This window comes from Cyanistes caeruleus, chromosome Z (genome assembly GCF_971803275.1).
Source record: "Cyanistes caeruleus chromosome Z, bCyaCae1.hap1.1, whole genome shotgun sequence".
Taxonomy (NCBI): Eukaryota; Metazoa; Chordata; class Aves; order Passeriformes; family Paridae; genus Cyanistes; species Cyanistes caeruleus.
The window spans coordinates 81,654,728-81,672,604 of NC_141732.1; the positions used below are offsets into that span (position 1 = coordinate 81,654,728).

Sequence of the window (17,877 nt, forward strand, 5' to 3'; positions counted from 1 at the left end):
TTTATTGAACTCTCAACAGCTCTGACTGAAGTCGAATACTCCTCATGGTTGGATTCAGATAAGCCTTCCAAGAGGTGGTTCTTATCCAAATCCTCCCTAGGAGAGACTCCTGCTATCTGCTAACCTCTTGCCAACTGCTGAGCTTCAGAGGGACCTACAGAATAACCATTAAACCCTCTTTCTTTTTTGTCACAGGAGGAGTCTCGCATCCTCAGGGTGAAGGTGGTTTCTGGCATTGACCTGGCGAAGAAAGACATCTTTGGAGCCAGGTGGGTGTTGTGCAGCCCTGTGATCCCTGGAGCAGAGCAGGGCAGGGTGCTGGGTGTGTGTGGGCACAGCTGTGGCTGCTCCTGCCCTTCTCCTCTGCTCAAAGCCCAGGCTTGCAGAACCCAGCCAGATAATACCTGGGGGAGAAGCTGCTTCTGAAGCTAGAATGAACCCAAACCCAGTAATTTTCTTTTTCTGAAGGTTAATTCAGGCTTGACATTCCCGCTCTCTTAAGCCTAAGCATGACAAAATGCTCTACTGCAAATGTTCCAATCTACTTAGAAGGGTTTTATCAGTTTGAAATTAGTGGTATCCAATTTTAGCTTTTATTGAAATGACTAATTTCGTAATGTATAAATGAGCCTCCCTGTGGGTTTTCCTGTATTTCTTTAATGATGCTTACAAATTGTTCATTAACTTGTGTATCTAGCTTAAAACTACATGAAAGCAGCAATTAAAAGTTTAATCAACTTTAGTATTTTGGGTGAAATTTGCAAAAGCATTCCTTTGGTAGCTGTGTGCAGAATATGGTATGCCAAAGCTTTTTTATTTTCTTTCTCCAAATGGCTTGTTTTGAAGAACAGTTTTTGATGCTGACCGTAAGCAACGTAACTTTTATCTTTCAAAATGCGTGAAGCTAAATCCAAGTGTAATCCTACTGATGTGGCCTTTAACATATTTTAGGGAAATTGGTCTCAAGTCAGTAGGATTTCCATAAAAGCAGAGAGTTAAAAACATATTCCCTACACGTGTTTTGAAATTTGTGTTACTCTTTCAAATGAGTTCATGTGCAGTCCTTTGAAAGCAGGTTGGTGTGGCAGAGCTGCGGCCCCAGCAGCTCCTGTGCCTCTGTGGGGTGGAGCTGTGCAGGGCTTCAAACAGTTCCCGTGTTCCTGCAGAACTGTGAAAGATTAACTACAAGGCACACATTGTGTTTTGCATCTCAGTGGGTTGTCCTGACCATTTTTAATCAACTTTACCATTATAAAACACTGCCTGTGGGCTTGCAGAGTCTGAAAGCCATTTCCTTCTTGATTAAATCTAAGGAAAGTCTCTTACCAGTGTGGAGCACTGGAGAAACTTGTACTTTCCTTCTGAAGATTGTAACAGTAAAGAAATCTCTGTGCTTTAGAGTTTGCTTTTGTGGGGTTCTTTTTGACTTAGGAAATGCTTTTATGAGCAGGTAAGGATGTCTTAGGACACTCAGGGGAAAGCACCTTGCTGTCCAGAGCACTCTGACAGGAATGTGCTGCCAGCTAGGGGCTGGGTTCTGTTTCCAGGGTACAGGGGCAGGACAGAGGAAAGGGCCTCAGGTTGTGCCAGGGGAGGTTTGGCTTGGGTGATAGGGAAAATGTCTTTCCCAAAAGGGCTGCCCAGGGCTGCAGTGCAGTCCCCATCCCTGGAGGGATTAAAAGCCATTTAGATGTAGCACCTGGGGACATGGATTTGTGCTGAACTCAGTGATCCTAGGTGGTTTTCCCTACCCCATAGCTTCCTATGATTCTCCTAACTGTTCAGAAATTTATGGAATTATGGTTGCAATGACACAAAGTAACAAGAATGTAGAGTGGATTAGTAACTGTGAGCACCCTGAGATGATGGTTAAATGTGGGGCATTTCATCCACATAGGTGCAGAGGGGCTGGGCATAAGAGGCTGGTAAGTGTAGTTGGAAGTGGGGGTCTGTAACCTGCTTTATAGTTTACCCTGTAAAATTACAAGTCTGTGTTAGATACTGATGGTGAAAAGATCCTGCAGACTGGGATTTTGTGAATTTAGTATCAACTTGCATGTGTGAATGTTTGACATTTATTTCCTTTTAATTGCCTTCCAACTTCTTAATTGAAGTGTCTTAATAAATTTCGTACAAGACTCCAAGTACTGGTGGAACTCAGATTGTGTGTATCACATAAAGGTACAGCTGATGGGGTGCCTTAGCTACTGTATTTTGCTTTCTAAATCATGAAGTAAGTGAAAGTTGTGGCTGGCTGGAAGTTGAAAATGTAAAGTTCTATCCAGTAAAGAAAACATCAGTAAAGATGTTTTTAATTGTCAGGGTGCTCTGCTGCTAATGACATTAGAGTTTGTTATGGGTTGCCTCTGGGTTTATTGCTTTTACCTGCTCTTTACTTGAAAAGCCCTTTTTCAAGGGTTTTCAAGGTGTGCAAATCAAAATGAAGACCCTTTTCAAGGTTTGATTTCATGTGTCCAGGATCCATGCTGGAGCTGGGAAAGGCAGGCTGCAGGTAGCATTGTAAGTCATGCTGTATACCCCTGATGTGAGCAAGGCTGTGTAAAATGTGGCTGAATTGTTTAATTAATGAGTGTCCTGTCACTGGTCTGTGATGGGGGGAGAGCACAGGTGGGTGTGCCTTTGCAGGTGACAGAGAGGGCAGATGTTTACTTTGTACCTGTTCTTTCAAGTCCAACGTTTCTCGCCCACTTGGAGTTACGGTACATCTGTTTTAACTATTGGAAAAGCTGTGGTGATAGCTGTAGCCCTGGAGCTGTCCTTGGAGCTGGATTGGCTAGCAGCCCGTTCCCCTTCTCCTACCGATGGCTCCTCTGATGAGCAGAGACAAATCCATTGAAGGGAGCAGCTTTCATAAATTATTAATCAAACCATTTTAAAAAATAGTTTGGCTTCTGAATGCCCCTTCAAGTGACTCTTCAGCACCTGCAGGTGTGCCAGAGGGAGAGCTCTGTGTGCCTCCTGGCGAGGGAGGCCCCCGAGGTGGAGCAGAGCTGTGACCGAATTCCCGGAGCCACTTGGCTAGAGGGCAGTTGCTCAAGTAGGAGAGAGTTCATACTCTGTTGTTGCTTTTTTCTTTTTCTAGCTGATTTGCAGTGGAGGATTTTCCAGTGTAGTGGAAATGAAATGTTACTAGCAGTGTGGGAAGGGAAAGAAACCAGCTGAGAGCTTCCTCTGATCCAGCCCTAGCTGGACCTGGGAGTGCAAAAGCAGCATCCGCGCTGCTCGGCACGTGGCTCGTGCTTCCCCATGGAATGAAATGTGCTCCCAGAAAAGTTGTGGGGTGCAGGGAGCAGCTGCCTGATGAGCACACCTGCTGCTGGGTGCAGAGCCAGGCGTGTGTGCCTACCTGGGAAGGGGGGGAACGGCAGAGCGCTTTCCAGAAGCGCCTGTGCTCAGTGGCAGTGCTCCTCAGGGCACGGAGAGCACGAGGCAGAGCTGCCTGCTTCCCCCAGGGAAATGCTCTGCCCTTCGATGGAAATGCTCATTGAAGGGAGCCCTCGATGGGATAGCGAGACGAGGGCTCAGCTGACGTGTGCACCCAGAGCAGGTGCTGGCACAGGAAGGGGTGAAAGGCTCAGCAGGAACACGCTGGGCAATGGATGGTGTCATTTGGGAAGCTTCGTGTTGGTGCTCGTGGCAGTGTGTGCAGTGGATGTTGGGCTGCCAGCTGAGGCACAGGCTGGCTGGCTGGCTGTCTGTGTGTCCATCTCGGCGCTGTTTGCTCTCACCCAGGGCTCTGCTGGCAGCAGAGGGCCCCAGAGAGTTTCTGCAGCTTCCAGTGCCAGCCTGAGGTACCTGAGGGTTTCCCAGCCACTCAGGCTTTTTTTACCCATTCCTGCACGTTATCTTCTGCAGGATGCACTGGGTATATATTCCAGGAGCTGTAGATGGAGAAATGCTGTTTATTCAAGGATGTGGTCTTTGCTACTTAATGACTTGGTAATAATTCCTGATGGTTATAATGTCATAATAAAAAAATAATTCTCATCAGATAAGTGCTCAGTGAAAAATTTCTTTGTACAAATACAGAAATGTAAAATGTTTCTTGTTACTTAAGAAAGGAAGATTCACTCCTCAGCTTTCCCACCTGCCTGATACATACTATGATCTGAGTTTACCTGAATCTGGTACCTTGAAAAAAGGGGCATGTCAATAAAATCATCTAAGGAAAAACCTTTTTGTCTTAAGTATTTAAGGCAGAACTACTGTGCTGGGCTTTTCTCTTGCAAAAGCCAGGTGTCATGGAGTTCTCTCTCTCCTCCCCCACCCCCGCTGGATTTTGGAACTTGTTAAGATATTTTGGGAGTGTGAAATGGCATAGGAAGATCTATGCATACATCAGCCCCTCAGCTCCAGGGGCTGATGTATGCATATTCTGTTCAAGCATTCATTTAACCTTTGCAAAAGAAATGGCCTCGGGGAGGAAAAAACCCCATATTTACACTTCCATCTGTTTTGGAAGATTAAAATATTCTTTATGCTCTGGGAGACTTCCAAGAGAGCAAGAATACCAAAGGAATCCATCTCGTTACCCTTTATTAGAACGTAACGTGGTAAAGGAAGGTGGAGACACTGGAGGTGGGGTTTGAGGTATAATTTTTAACTCCTTTTTTTTACCCACAGGCACTTCTCAGCTGTCTGTGCTGTGAGTCATTATCTCTAGCAGCTCCTTGGTAAAGCCTTGCTACATTTCTTGTAGAGTCAGAAGTAGTGCGAGCTTTTCCTTGCGAAATAAAACACTAGAAGGGAAATGGGAGGTCTGTAAAATGACTCTGGGATTTGCTATGGAGGAGTGAGATTTTGGGATGCTTAGGCACAACGGACTGCAAGTTTGGCTTTGTGGTGAAGGGTAAGGTAAGGTTTTGTTTTCTTTTCAGAAGCTGATGTTCCTTTTTCCTTGTGTGATTGGACACTTTGTGCTTTGCTTTAGTCACAGGACACGAGACTTGGATGACAGTGAGGTCAGAATCTTCCTTCTCTTGGAGAAAAACTCTTAATGGATGTTACTCAGTTCAGGGAGAAAGAAGAAACTCAGAAGTGCTAAAATAAAACCAGGGAGCAAGCACAGCCAGCGTGCTCTGGACCATTGCTAGTAGTTAATTGCTGTGTATTCTTATTGTGCTTCTCCCTTCTTACTGTGCAGGAATGGGGAAGTCAACGGGGGAATTGGGATAAAATGATGGTGACTGTAAGAGGTTCTGCCTTAGAACATTGTTTTTACTGCTCTCCATAAAACTTGGTCAGAAGTATCTCATTATAATTCTAATCTTCTTTAATGATGCATATTTTGAGGGTTTGTTTCCCTCATCTCTTTGAATCTAAAAGTGACTAAGCAAAACATTGGAATTTTAAAATGATCTTGGAACTTTTTAAGCTCCCCTAAGTGCATGCACAGACAGAGTTTCTCTAAGTGTGTTTAAATGACTCTGAAAAACATTTTCAGGTTCACAGAATTTCCTCTTGCCGAGCGTAACCTGATGTTAGCTGCTATCCGAGGGCTCCCGTAGCTTTGTGGAGACTCCTTGAGACGAGTGTTTGTGAAGATGTTGTATGTTAGTGATGTGAATTTGGAAGTGGTGGTCCTGAAGGCGCGTTGTCTGTAAAAGCACATTTCCTGCTGCAGCCTGCAGGTGTAGCAGTGTCGGTGGGGAGCATCCCCAAGCCAGGCAGAGCCAGAGCCCTCAGCCCTCCCAGGCCCGTGGGCAGGAGGTGGCCTGAGGTCTTCTGCTCTTCTGGACAGAACTCTGAAGGTGATCATTTTGGGGACTGTGGAAACATTCAGCCTCTCTGGCTCAGGAGTACAGGGAGACATGTGCTGTAAGGGTTTAATAAGGAGGTTGTTGTGTGTCTGCCTGCACAGAGGAGAGTGCAGGGAGCTTGGATGGAGTGAGGGGATGGATGGAGATCAACCCACAGCCAAATAGTGCTCCCCTCAAGACCAGGGAAAGAATCAGACTGGGATGTGGCTTTGAGGAAGTGGCTTCTCTACCTTCATGTTGGAGTGTGCCAGCGCTTCTGTAGCCAGAATTCCAGGAGCTGTTCTTTCACATATGTGAGGCAGAAAAGGGGCAGCACAAAGGGAATGGTTCTGTGTTTCTTACAGAAGCAAAATTATCTTGTGCAAGACTGTTCCAAAGGAAACCAGTCGGGCTATTTTGAAATGCAAAGTTTGCCTGCATGTGACAAGCCTGGCATTCACGCACTTGCATAACAAGAGTTACTAAATTTTATATGTGGGGAGGCGGTTTCAGCTTTTAAAATAAAAATAGAGCCATGTAGGCCTTAGTAGTTCCATTGTTCTTTCACATGTGCCTGTGCTCTCCACCCCCTTCTTTTGGAGCTTAAAATAAGTAAATAATACATCATGTCACTGGCAGAAGCTAGTTTTGAGACTTGCTTTCAAAACTGTTTCAAAAGTATAGAGCAAATGGGATTCCAGACTCATGTGGACAAATGGGACACTGTTCATGGGCCCCGGTTTCACACTGCTCCAAAGTAATGAGATTTTTAAAGGAGGCTGATCTTCCTTGAGATTTTTCACTGGAGTTTTTGAGTCATCAGTGCTTTTGTTGTCCTCCAGAAAAGGAGCTGGAAGCTTGCCTTCTCATGCTGAGATTCAAATGAAAGATGAAAATTACATATCTACAGTTGCTTCAGCTTTAAGAAAATGCCAAATACTGCAAGTTGGCAAAACCGTGGCAAATAGCTAATTCTGGATGTCTGAGGGATTCCAGAGGTCGGGAAAAGGATTTCTTAAGACTTCAGATTGTTTTGATGGCTGTTGTTCTGCCCAACTCCATTTGTACTAAGTTGTGATTATGATTAACTTAACTTCCATTGTTAGCATTGTTTTCTTAGGATTCCCTTTTAATCTCCAGAGAACTCTTATCAGCTTCAAGGTTCTCCTGATCTTGGCAGGTGCTGATGTTTGGAGAGATGAGATTTAGTGCTTCTAATCATTTTTGATTTTGGTAGCAAGGAGCATTTAGGTGCTCACAAATCAGCTCCCCTTCATCTCCAGTCACTGGTATGATGGTGACTGGGCTCATTTCTCTTTTAAGCATGACTTGGTCCTTTGAAATGCTCTTTGTTGCCCTAGGTGTAGGTTTATTATGCCCTGCAGCTGCAGTCTGGTCACCTCTTGGGCTGTCTGTCAGTCAGTCTGTCGTGTCCCTGTGCATGCAATGCTGCCATCTGTAGTGTCCCCAGGCTTTATCCATCTCCTTTCTCCATTTTTATTGCAGTGATTCCACCAGAACACCTCTAGATTCCTCTTGGATGTTTCCTACGTTAGCAGCTTCCTAGCAGTCCATGCCTATCAATTTGTTGTGCTGCAGCTTTCATTAAGATGGCGTTTTAGCACTGGTACTAGTGTAAAAATTGATGTAGGGCAAGTTTTCTGCTTGTAGCTTTCTGTTTTGTGACATTTCCACATTGAATCCTTTATCCTCTTCCCCAGGCAAACCCAGTACTTCTCCTCAGTGACCTCTGCAGAGAGTTTTCCTTGCAAGTTCTGTATGTCAGATCCATGAAGTTATCCCTGGGAGTGGAAGGGCTTCATTCCTGTTCATCCAGTGGCACACTCCTAAGCTTCTCCAGCCCTTTTCAATCCTGATGCAAATCAGTACTCCAGGGCTGAGACTGGTGTTCACAAAGAGCTGTGGGATGAGCTGCTTTATTTTCCACTTGCTTTTAGAGCACACTGAAGGTATTGATGCACTGCTTGGAATGGTGCTTTCCAGGAGTGCTGGATCCACATTGCTTCCTTGAGGAATTTTGCCTGAGGAAAAATTAACAAAGCACTATTTCATTTTAATCCCCTTCTTTTAATCAGTCTGTTTCAGGGTGAGAATATCTGGCAGGTGCAGCTCCAGGCTGATCTGAGTCTGCTTTCTGTGCTCAAAAGTTAGAATCATAGAACCATGGGATATGTTGAGTTGGAATGGACCCATCAGGATCATTGAGTCCCAGCCCCTGGTCCTGCAAAGAACATCCCAAGAATCTCACCACATGCCTGAGAGCATTGTCCAAACTCACCCCATTGATTTCTAGGGCTTTTCTTGTGTTCTCAGCAGGTGTCTCATTTATTATTGTCTTCTGTCACCTGAACCATCGGGATTTCCTTCCTCTAACAGCTCTGCAGACACTGCTGTTAGACAGGAATCTGGTATTTTACTGCTTGTCTTTGCATCTATTTCATTCCAATTTGTGGGTTGGTTCTCCAGTGACTTTTAACAGACCAGGTGCAGTATTTCATTCTTTTGCAAGTTTTCCTCAATTTTACTGATTTTCATGTTTTTGTCTTCTTTTGACCTTCCATGTTGGTACTGATTTTCCCTTGCAAAGATGCCACGATAATCTGAAATATTTGCTATTAGCTGGGTTTCCAGGGTCCAGTTAAGCACTGTAAAGTTCCCTCAGTGTTTCTACTGCTGCTTTGACATGTAGTGTCTGTTCTCTGGGTTCCCAGTTATTTTGTTTTGCTGCTGTAGTTGTGTTCTTAACTGGGGCTCTGCCTTCTCCCATTCTTTGCCATTCTCTGATTCCTTCACCAGTTTGTTCCATTACAATGTTTGCTTCCCAGGAGGTCTCAGGTGGTGTGTGTTATTTTCCTCTGTAGCTTGTTTCATTCTCCTGGTGTCTCTATGGATGTGCCAGTTGTGTTCCCTGCAGAGCAGACAGCAGAGCATGGATTTCACCTGGAGCTGCTCACTTAGTGGCACTTGCAAATTCATCTGCTTATTTGGTTGTTGGGATCTGAGCCTGATTCTAGGTACTAAGTTTTTTAAAAGCTTTACAATGCTATTTATTTATTGACTTCCAAACGTAAGAATTTTAGTATTAATCAGGTGCATTCTGGTCTCTAAGAGCTCATGTAACTCAGTGTGAGGAATTGTCTCTGTGTTCCCCCTGGCCTGTTGGGGCTGGGAAGGGAGCTCTCAATTCCTCGTGGCTCGTTGCCTTCAGCTGGAGCCCCTTCTGTGCTGTGTTCCTGTGCAAGCTCGTGCAGAGCTGCTCTCCAGGGCTGTGGGACACAGCTCCACTCGGGGCACTGCCAGCTTCCCTTGCTCTCCAGTCTCCGTCCATACGGGTTTGTTTGAAGTAAACAAAGGCATGTAAGTAAACAGTCTCAAATATCCAATCGTTTGGGTAAACTCCAGCTTCACTTCCAGGACCCAGAGCTTGGCTGCCCAGCTCGCTCTGACTCGCTCTGTCCCGCTTTTAGAGCAGGCAGAGATGTCAGTAATCCCTTCAGGAAAAGCAAAATTTCCTTGTGGAAATTTGTAATAAACTTAATTATTGTCTAGTTTTTTTAAAATAGAAATAGATTTAAAAAATAATCTGTGACACATTCACAGTTTTCATTTTCTGTAGGCAGAAGATTCATCCAGGGTATTTAAGCACTTAAAAATAGTAGCATTTCTAAGGGTTCCTGAAATCAACATTGCCCAAGTATGGATTGATAACCCAGCTCTGGGAAGATACCTGTAAATATTAGCACGGTTCATCAAACAATTCAAAGCAGCATCAGCATTTCTTTATAATCCTAATGATGCTTTGCTTTCTTCTAAACCTTGGTGCTTAATGCTGAGCTTAATTGCAGTTTAAGTAGAAGCATTTATGTGTGCCTACTGATAGGAATAATCAATCCAATAAGATGTCTCGTTTATTCTTGTCTCCACCTTTGTGGCATTTTATATTTATACGTGGAGCATCCAGCATAATGAACACGCAATCGCTGATTGTTCTGTAGTGACGCTGTAAGGAAATAGTTCCTTAAATTCAAAAAGTATCAGCATTTGAATGACTTGGTTGGAAAATCTGAGTGTCTGGTGGTATTGTGAGTGTCTCTTGTTGATGCTTTCAAGAAAGCTCAGATCATCACCTAGCTGAGCGTGCTGCAGCCTTGAGAGGGAAGCTGCAGAGCAGGTCAGGGTCCTGGTTTCACTCAGGCACCCTTTTCCTCCCTTCAAGCAGAGGCTCTGCTCCAGTTCCACTCCCTGACATTGTACCTGTGTGTAGTTCACCTGTTCCTGCAGGATGCTCTTTCTCCCAGTTTAGAGCACAGAACCTGGAATGGTTTGCATTGGAAGGGGCCTTAAAGAGGCTCCAGTTCCACCCTCTGCCGTGGGCAGGAGCAGCTCCCACTAGAGCAGGTTGCTCTCTGCCCTGTCTGAATCATTGCTGATACTGTGCAGCTTGGATTTATGGTTCAAAACAATTATAACCACTGCTTCAAATGCTTCCTGTTGCACCCCTGTCAGCCTCCAGGGCTTGGTTGCAGGCAGTCTCTCCCAAACCCACTGCTGCTGACTGGTTTTAATGGAGTGCCAGGGGTGTGCTGTGGGCAGGAGCTGGGTGGGAGCAGGGACAGAGCTGCAGGGGATGAATGACCTCTGCTGTTATGGGCAGGGTTTAACTGAGCACATGCAAACACTCATTTTCAGTGTGTCAGCAGCTCATTAGAGTTTGGAGCTTTCACTGGAGCCAATTCCACTAGAAGTGTTTGGAGGTGCTGTTTTACCCAGTTGAGTGATAAATTCCTTCTGCAGTGCTCTTGGCTGCACAGCTGGAGGCCACTAAACCTTCTGTCTTCTTTTACAGTGACCCGTATGTGAAACTTTCCTTGTATGTAGCAGATGAGAACAGAGAACTCGCTCTTGTGCAGACAAAAACTATCAAAAAGGTACGTATATACTCTTTAATTCCATGGCTTTGGAAGGATTAAGAACACCGGAACACAGTTGTATAACATAATGCAGCACTAATTCAAATTGTTATGTCCATATATAGCAGCTGTATAATGTGGTTTTCTCCAAAACAAAATCGGAGAACAAGTCCTGCTGGCCTGGAGACAGCACCTACCATGTTGATATTGTTCCCTAAAGCTTGGCTTATCAAATCCCACTGCACCATTCACAGGTTCTTTTTTTAAATTCATATCTCGTTGAAAGACATGGCTGAAATAAAGGACTGAGAAATTCTGCTTTAGTTATAATTTATCTGACTTTTAGCAAAAATGATCCCTGTGTTCAAAATTTTAATTTTTGAAATATTTTCCTAATCTGGGAATTAAAAATAACCAGATGACAGAAGATATGCTGTAAGAGAAGCCTGGTATTTCTTATGTTTTTAATTAGAACCAAAATTGGGTTTTATTTAATTTCTTAATTTCAGCTCGTACAAACAAAGTTCCACCAGGGGATATTTGTCACTATCAGGACCCTAAGATTTTGTAAGGATATTTATTTTTTTATTTTGCTGGTATTGGTGGCAGAGAGGAAAATAGTCATAAGCTGTATGAAAAGTAAGGAAAAATAATGAGTTGTCATCTTTTATGGAGGTGTTTAGAATCAACAGGGGTTCAGTTGAAATCATTGCTGCAAAACAGAATAGTGAGGAGAATTTTGCTATTGAAAACACCAACTGGAATGATGCACTTCTAAAATCAGGACATTGGATGTCATGAGAACACCAGTGTGGAATCCTGGAGGTGTGAAGGATCCAAGCAGAACTTGTCCCAGAACCAGGACATGTTTGATGTGGAAAAAGAATTTTCCAAGACTTTCTGGTTAGCCTTTGGTGCTTGTTTCATTCCCAGAACTGCATCTGCCTTTTTCACTGTTTCTTCTCACTGTCAATCAAAGCCCAGACATTCTCAGACATTTCTGGAAGAGTGGTATTAACTCATGTGTTGGAAAGTTCTAGTTGGTAATTTCTGCTTTGAATTGTTAAATTTCATCTCAAGGCAGATCCCTTCGCAAGTTGCAATCTTCTCTCTATTTTGTAAATAGCAAACATCATTATCATATCTCAATTTTGAGTTCAAATCATTAATAGAAAAATACCAAATACAGTTGATCTGAGGAATGACTGACTGGCAGTTACCTCCTGCAGCTCTGTGGCTAACCCTTGACAAGTTTCTCATTTTTCTCCTCATCTGTGTTCCTCAGTTGAATGAGTAACTTTGTGCAGCACTGCCTTGCAGGAGTGCTTTTGGGAAGGCAGAAGGAGCTGCAGTGTCCCCTTTTTGTTCTCCTTTTCCGTGAGCTGGCTCAGATCACAGCTGGACTGTGCCTCTTTGTGCTTCATTGCAGCCAAAGGGGTTAAATGCACATTGTTTTCTCACTGAGAAAATAAAGTTACCAGAAAATGTCAGCTTCATGTGGCATGCCTACCTGGGTTGAGTTCCTGAGGCTTTTTGTTTCCATTTATCTCCATCCATAGTTAATCCAGCTGTAAGGTTTGATAAATGCTTTGTACTTTGTTTTGGAGCTGTGTTTGGAATGCCCTGCTGAAAAGGTTCTCTCTGAAGCAGGGAAAGCTGGATTTGCTGTTTGCTGCCTTCCGATCCCCTAACGTGGTCAGCGTGTTCTTTAAATTCCTGCTGGAATTCAAAAGTTCAGATGAAGATTATCCAGTTTCTTCAATTTCTTCACCTTGACTGTGCTGAACTCCAAAGACTTCTGCCTTTCCCTTATGGAATATTAAAAATAGTTTTCCATCTCTGAGCATGCCCAGTCTCCCCATTGAGCTCCAGCGTTCAGGAGCATCATTTCTCTCCATGTCCTCCTTTGCTGTAGGATTTGAACACCCGGGGAAGCTCTAGCTCAGCTTGACTCCTGGCAGCCATTGATGTGTGGAGCACTCGCCCTCCTTGGGATGTAGCTCTCCTTGAGGTTGAGTTTTTGTTACTGTTTCCCTGCTCATGTCCTGTGCGGAGCTATTGCTGCAATTCCTTCTCCTTTGCTGGCACCCGGATGTTTTCTTTCGGACTCAGCCCAGGAAGAGTGGGAACTGTAAAGGTGAAAGAAATTTCTGAGTTACCAGGCATTTATCAAAGACTCTGCTGCTTCATCCCTCAGATTTCCCTGAACTCTGTGGTTAAGCAGCATTTGGAATTAATGGATGATCAATGGGCAGTGGTGCCTTCCAAACCGTTGTTAAGGCAGTGCTCTGTTTGGTGAAATGTATGTACCCTCTCTTGCCAACAGCAGTAGCATTTGATGAATACAAGTGTTTAAAATGTAACCTTGTTTTCCTTACTGCTTCATTTTAGCTTAGTTTTTGCTGCATACATTGTGCTCCTTGAGGGGAAAAAGCTGAAAGTTTCTCTGTGCCCAGGAGCCCATCCCTTCCTCTCACTGCTTCCCCTGCCCTTTAGGGTGGTCTTTTCTTTGAGGAGGTTCCTGCTGTGCCAGAGGTCCTGTGCTCCCAGTTTGTGGAAGGGTGCAGTATAGTCAGCCCCCATGTCCTGCACATGAGGAATCTATTGGATCTATAGCAAGGAGTAAGATAAACAGCCAAGATTCCCCTTCTCTGCTAGAACAGAATTGTCGTGGGTGTAAAGCCAATTTTTCCTGTCAGCTCTGCCCGTAAATCTCTGCTGTGCGAGAGCATGAGGGAATGATTTGGCATGAGCACAAAAACATTGGACATATTGTCCAATTGTTTTTATACTTACCCAAGCTTGAATTCCCCAAATTACTGTTTGTAGTTCTCATCTCTTTTTTTATCAGTTTATTATGTCATGCTTGAGCTTACTTCAGCTTGCAGTGTTTATGCACATTTACTCTGTGCATTTCAGTCAGGTTGTTAAAATTAAAATCCTTGGGCTGGGAGGAGATTGGAAGATTATCTTACCTATTCCAAGGAATAACCTTTTCTTTTGTTTTTGGTTTTTAAATTATTTTTCTGTTTGTTTCACAGTATAAATCTGAGCATGTTTTAGTAGGCCTAAAGTTACCTTTGTGTTTAAAAAATACTTTTTTTTCATCGGGGTTTAAATTAATCTTGGGAATTAAATATCTTTAGGTTTTATTTCTATAGGTTCTCAATGATTTGTCTTTTAATCATGAAATTCTATTTATATTTAATGTCTATTTTAGGATCATCATGACTCAAATATCCTCCCACGTTTGGTTTACTCAATAGAGAATTTCTAGATGGCAATGTATTTTTTAATTTCTATTATTACATGCTTTTCTTCCTCTTTTATTTAAAACTGTCACTTGCATGTAGGTTGTTATAATTGCACACCAAAGAACTTAAAGAAAAATTAATATGTAAACATTGTTCTTTCTTTTACAGACCCTGAACCCTAAATGGAATGAAGAGTTTTACTTCAGAGTAAGTTTCTCTTTATTTGTGGTCATTATTAGAACCTGTACAGCTGATCTTGTTTTCTGACTCTTGTTTATATGTTTACTCCAGAGCCCTGCTTGCCCCATGCACTTGCTGTTGTTTCTGTGGGGATGGAATGCCCAGCAGGAATTGGCTCGGGGTTACTTGGAAACTGTTTCCCAACCTGCCATTCCATAAATGTGAAGGGCAGTGACTTTGCTACTCAGTTGCAGACAATATTTTTCCAAAGAACTGCTATTGACCTTTAGTGTGGCTGTGGCTTTCACAAAAGCAGGTGAGGTTCAGAACTTCAGGGGGTTCAAACACCAGTGCCCAAGGGCAGATGTGACAGGTTGTTGGAGCTGTGCTGGATGAAGAGCTCTGGGACAGCAGTGCCACCACTGCAATGTTGAGTGTGCAGGCCTCAGCATGGGAATGCATGTTGGGAGACATGCACCAAACATGGGCTAATACACATCTAAAATCTCAGGAAAAGGGAATGCACAACACTGCTGCAAAACCTCTGCTGTAGTTCACACTGCTGTTAAAACATCTTGAACGTCCTCAGCAATAACGGGATCTATAAAGTAATTTAGACCCTATTTTGTGTGTCACAGTTCTCTGATTTTCTCAAAACTGGGATGTCCATCTCCAGATGTTCCACAGAATTATTAGTGCATTGTGGTATATTACTTCTCAATTTTCTTAATTAGAAATTAATTCTTAATTGGTCATAGTAACCTGGCTTGCAAAGCTTTTCTGAAAAAATGTATCAACTGGATCAAACACTGTAGAGCTTGTTGTTCTGTAATAGCAGCTGTTTTGTCTTTCTGACAGAGTTCTTCTTATGTTTTTGTCCTTTTAAATGCTTTAATTTAAGTAAATAATTTCCTGGAGGTATATTTGCTGTTTGCAGGTGTTGGGGAGACTTCTGCTGGGTGTTCCAAGGGTGTGTGTGCTAAATGGGCTAGAGTTGCTGAGCCGTGGAGAGTCAGAAATATACCTGAGAATGGGAAATTCTGAAGGAAATGCAGCAAAACTCTTGCTCCTCATAAATCAATCACAGTCAGGGAGCCCTGGCAGTCTGTCCAGGGGTCCTCTGCCAGGGAAATGCAGTAACTGAGCACAGCAAATAAAAGCTCTCCTGTCACCTGCTAGGCTCTTGCCAGTTGCAGTAAGGTTCTGGTGCTCCAGTTTGAGTAAAGATTGACATCAGACCTGTTAGTCCTGTCCTCTTTACCTTGGTTTGATTGCTGCCTGAGCCAGTACCCAGATATTGTTATTGTCCAGCTGCTGAACTTGCAGTGACATTTGCATTTTCTCACAGGTAAACCCAACCAACCATCGGCTCCTGTTTGAGGTGTTTGATGAGAACAGACTGGTGAGTGCTTGTCTTGGTTGTGTTACACTGATCTCAAGGCTCTGTGTGCCACGGCTGATAGAAATACAACACAACTTAAAGGTGTCTTGAGTCTGTTATTTCAGTGAGCGTGCCAAGAAACACAGATGCATAAAAACCATTTGAGTTTGGGGCTAAAAGGGCACTAAAGCAATGCCCTTCTGGGTCAGACCAAAACAGTCCTCCTCACCCAGTCCTCTGACAGGGAAACCCTCACTCTGTCCTTCTGTAGGCCTCTCCACTTCAAACCAATAAAGTCCTGACCTTTTTAGTTGCTGATAAAGCAGCTGCTTCAGTCCCTGATGATTTTAGTGTCCCTTTCCAGTCCTTCAGTGCTTCTGTGTCGTGTTTTGGAGGTGGTTACCAGAGCTGCCCCTTGTGCACACGGTGTGTGTGTGAAGGTTTGAGCTCGTGGCAGAACGATGCTCCGTTGGGTTTCAGTTCTCTGCCTCACAATGCTCACGTGTTGTTAGTGGGTTTGGTCTTTGCCTGTGTTTGGCTGATGCAGTAGCTCTTCTGGAGGAGGCTTTCAACACCTGATTGCTGCTAGCTCCTGCTGTAGTTCCATGGGTGAGAAAAGTGACAGTGTCCCTCTGTACATCCGGGGTTAAACACACCAGTGCAGTGGCACACTGGTGGATGGCTCTTGGGGGGGTTGCTTTTTGAATATTGTAACACCATCTCTCCATTTGTGAGATCAGGAATTAACTTTTTCTGGGCTGGGGGCGGTACAGTCTTTACTAACCTTGTTTCCTTTCTGAGAATTAGGATCAGAGTTGCGAAGATACTTTTAGTAAAAAAAGACAGTGTAGAAGCATCTGTCTTCAACAAACATGTTCTTTCCTTCTTTCTTGCCAATAAACAAAGAGCAAAGGAAACCACACAAGCTGTAATCTGGGGAGAAAGAGGACTTGGCAGCTGAATGGCTGAATTCCTCAGGGGGAAGTGAATTGGTGAACCAGTGGCACTGTGCCTCTACACTGGGCTGACCAGGAGCGTATTTATTTGTTTATAATTATCATAATGACCACTTGCACCATTCAAACTGCCACATGCCATTGGAATGCAAAGGTGCCACAGGAGCAGGGAGGTGGGTTGGAGAAAAAACTCACATGCAGTGACAGCTGGGAAATGACAGACTGGGGATACTCATTTCAGACATACTGCTTTGGATTTTCGAGTTTGGGTGGGCAGTTTCAGCACTTTTGTTTGTTGAACTGATTTGTGTGTGTTCTGCTCCTGCCTCAAAAGTCAGTCTGTCCTTGGGCTTGGAACCTCCTGGCCAAGGCAACACCTGGGATTAGGAGCCATGGCTTTCCTTGCAGGAGGTCTGTGGCAAGGTGACTGCTTTGGGGGGTTTGGAGTAGCAGGTTTCCATCAGGTTCTGTTTCTAGAATGAGGAGACACTGAACTGATTACTTTGGCTGTACTCTCACATACTTATTGTCAAGACTTAAATGGCTTTCCTTGGAAGGACTTTGTTCCTTCTTCTTGTTCCCAAATTATCAAAGTGCACCCTGTCTCTGCAGGTGTCCTTGCCTTTCTATTCCCCAAGCTCAACAGAGTGAGTGTGATGGATGCAGCTTCATTTTGGGTGCAGAGACCGTGTTCTTGGGAAATATGTTTTAGCTGAAAAAGAAGATAAAATAATAACAACACCGGTGCTTCTACAAGGCGATCTCCAGAACCGTTTTTGGCTATTCACATTTTTGTTGTGTCTCATAATCCACATAAAACAATGTGGAATTGGCTGCTGGCAGTTTGATCAGTTTGAGCTGCCGTTACTCTTGGGATTGGCAATTTTCTGGCTTTTGAAAGCAAACTGCTTGCAAGCAGAGTTCAGATGTCTAGGCAGAGGACTGACCCGCCGCATCCAGGTTTTCAGAGCTGTTGACAAGACTGAGGCTTTCCAGTTCTTCCAGGGAACAGCTGCCCAGGCCCTGAGATTGAGCTGCACTTCTGGTTACCCAGAGAACCTTTTCTGCTACGTGCTGAGAAGTGTGCGCACCCTTCACGTGTGAGTGCCCTCAGGGTTGTAGCAGAGCTCTGATCTAGGGTGGTTGTTCACATTCTGGTGTATCCTGTCTGCCTGTCCTTCTCCTGAGCTCCTCTGGCTGTCAGAGGGTGTAACTGTACTCCGTGCTGGCAGAACCACGCCTGGTGGCGTTGCCCAGTCCCTTGCTGGAGGCCAGCCAGGAGCAGGCAGTTCTGTGCAGGACAAATCGGTACAAACGCACATGCGACACCCAGCTCTGCTTTTCCCTCACCTGTGCTGCCTGGTAAATCTGGAAAAGGAGCTTTGTGTCTTGCTGTCCTGCACGGTTCTGCTGCTT

The 17,877-nt window shown here is 44.1% G+C and overlaps 1 protein-coding gene across 26 annotated transcripts in view; it reads left to right on the forward strand.

Moving 5' to 3' along the window:
* NEDD4L (NEDD4 like E3 ubiquitin protein ligase) overlaps nucleotides 1-17,877 on the forward strand; it is a 136,297-nt gene that overhangs the window by 71,978 nt on the left and 46,442 nt on the right. For 25 of the 26 annotated variants that reach the window (XM_086867240.1, XM_086867238.1, XM_086867231.1 and 22 more), the window contains 4 exons: nucleotides 196-269; nucleotides 10,627-10,708; nucleotides 14,113-14,151; nucleotides 15,473-15,526. Coding sequence is in view for 11 of the 26 variants with exons in the window: in XM_086867225.1 (XP_086723351.1) it covers nucleotides 196-269; nucleotides 10,627-10,708; nucleotides 14,113-14,151; nucleotides 15,473-15,526 (249 nt within the window). In the remaining 15 variants the exon portion in view is untranslated. Of the gene's footprint in view, nucleotides 1-195; nucleotides 270-10,626; nucleotides 10,709-14,112; nucleotides 14,152-15,472; nucleotides 15,527-17,457; nucleotides 17,562-17,877 lie in introns of those variants that run through there. The other variant, XM_086867215.1, reaches the window with a different exon arrangement.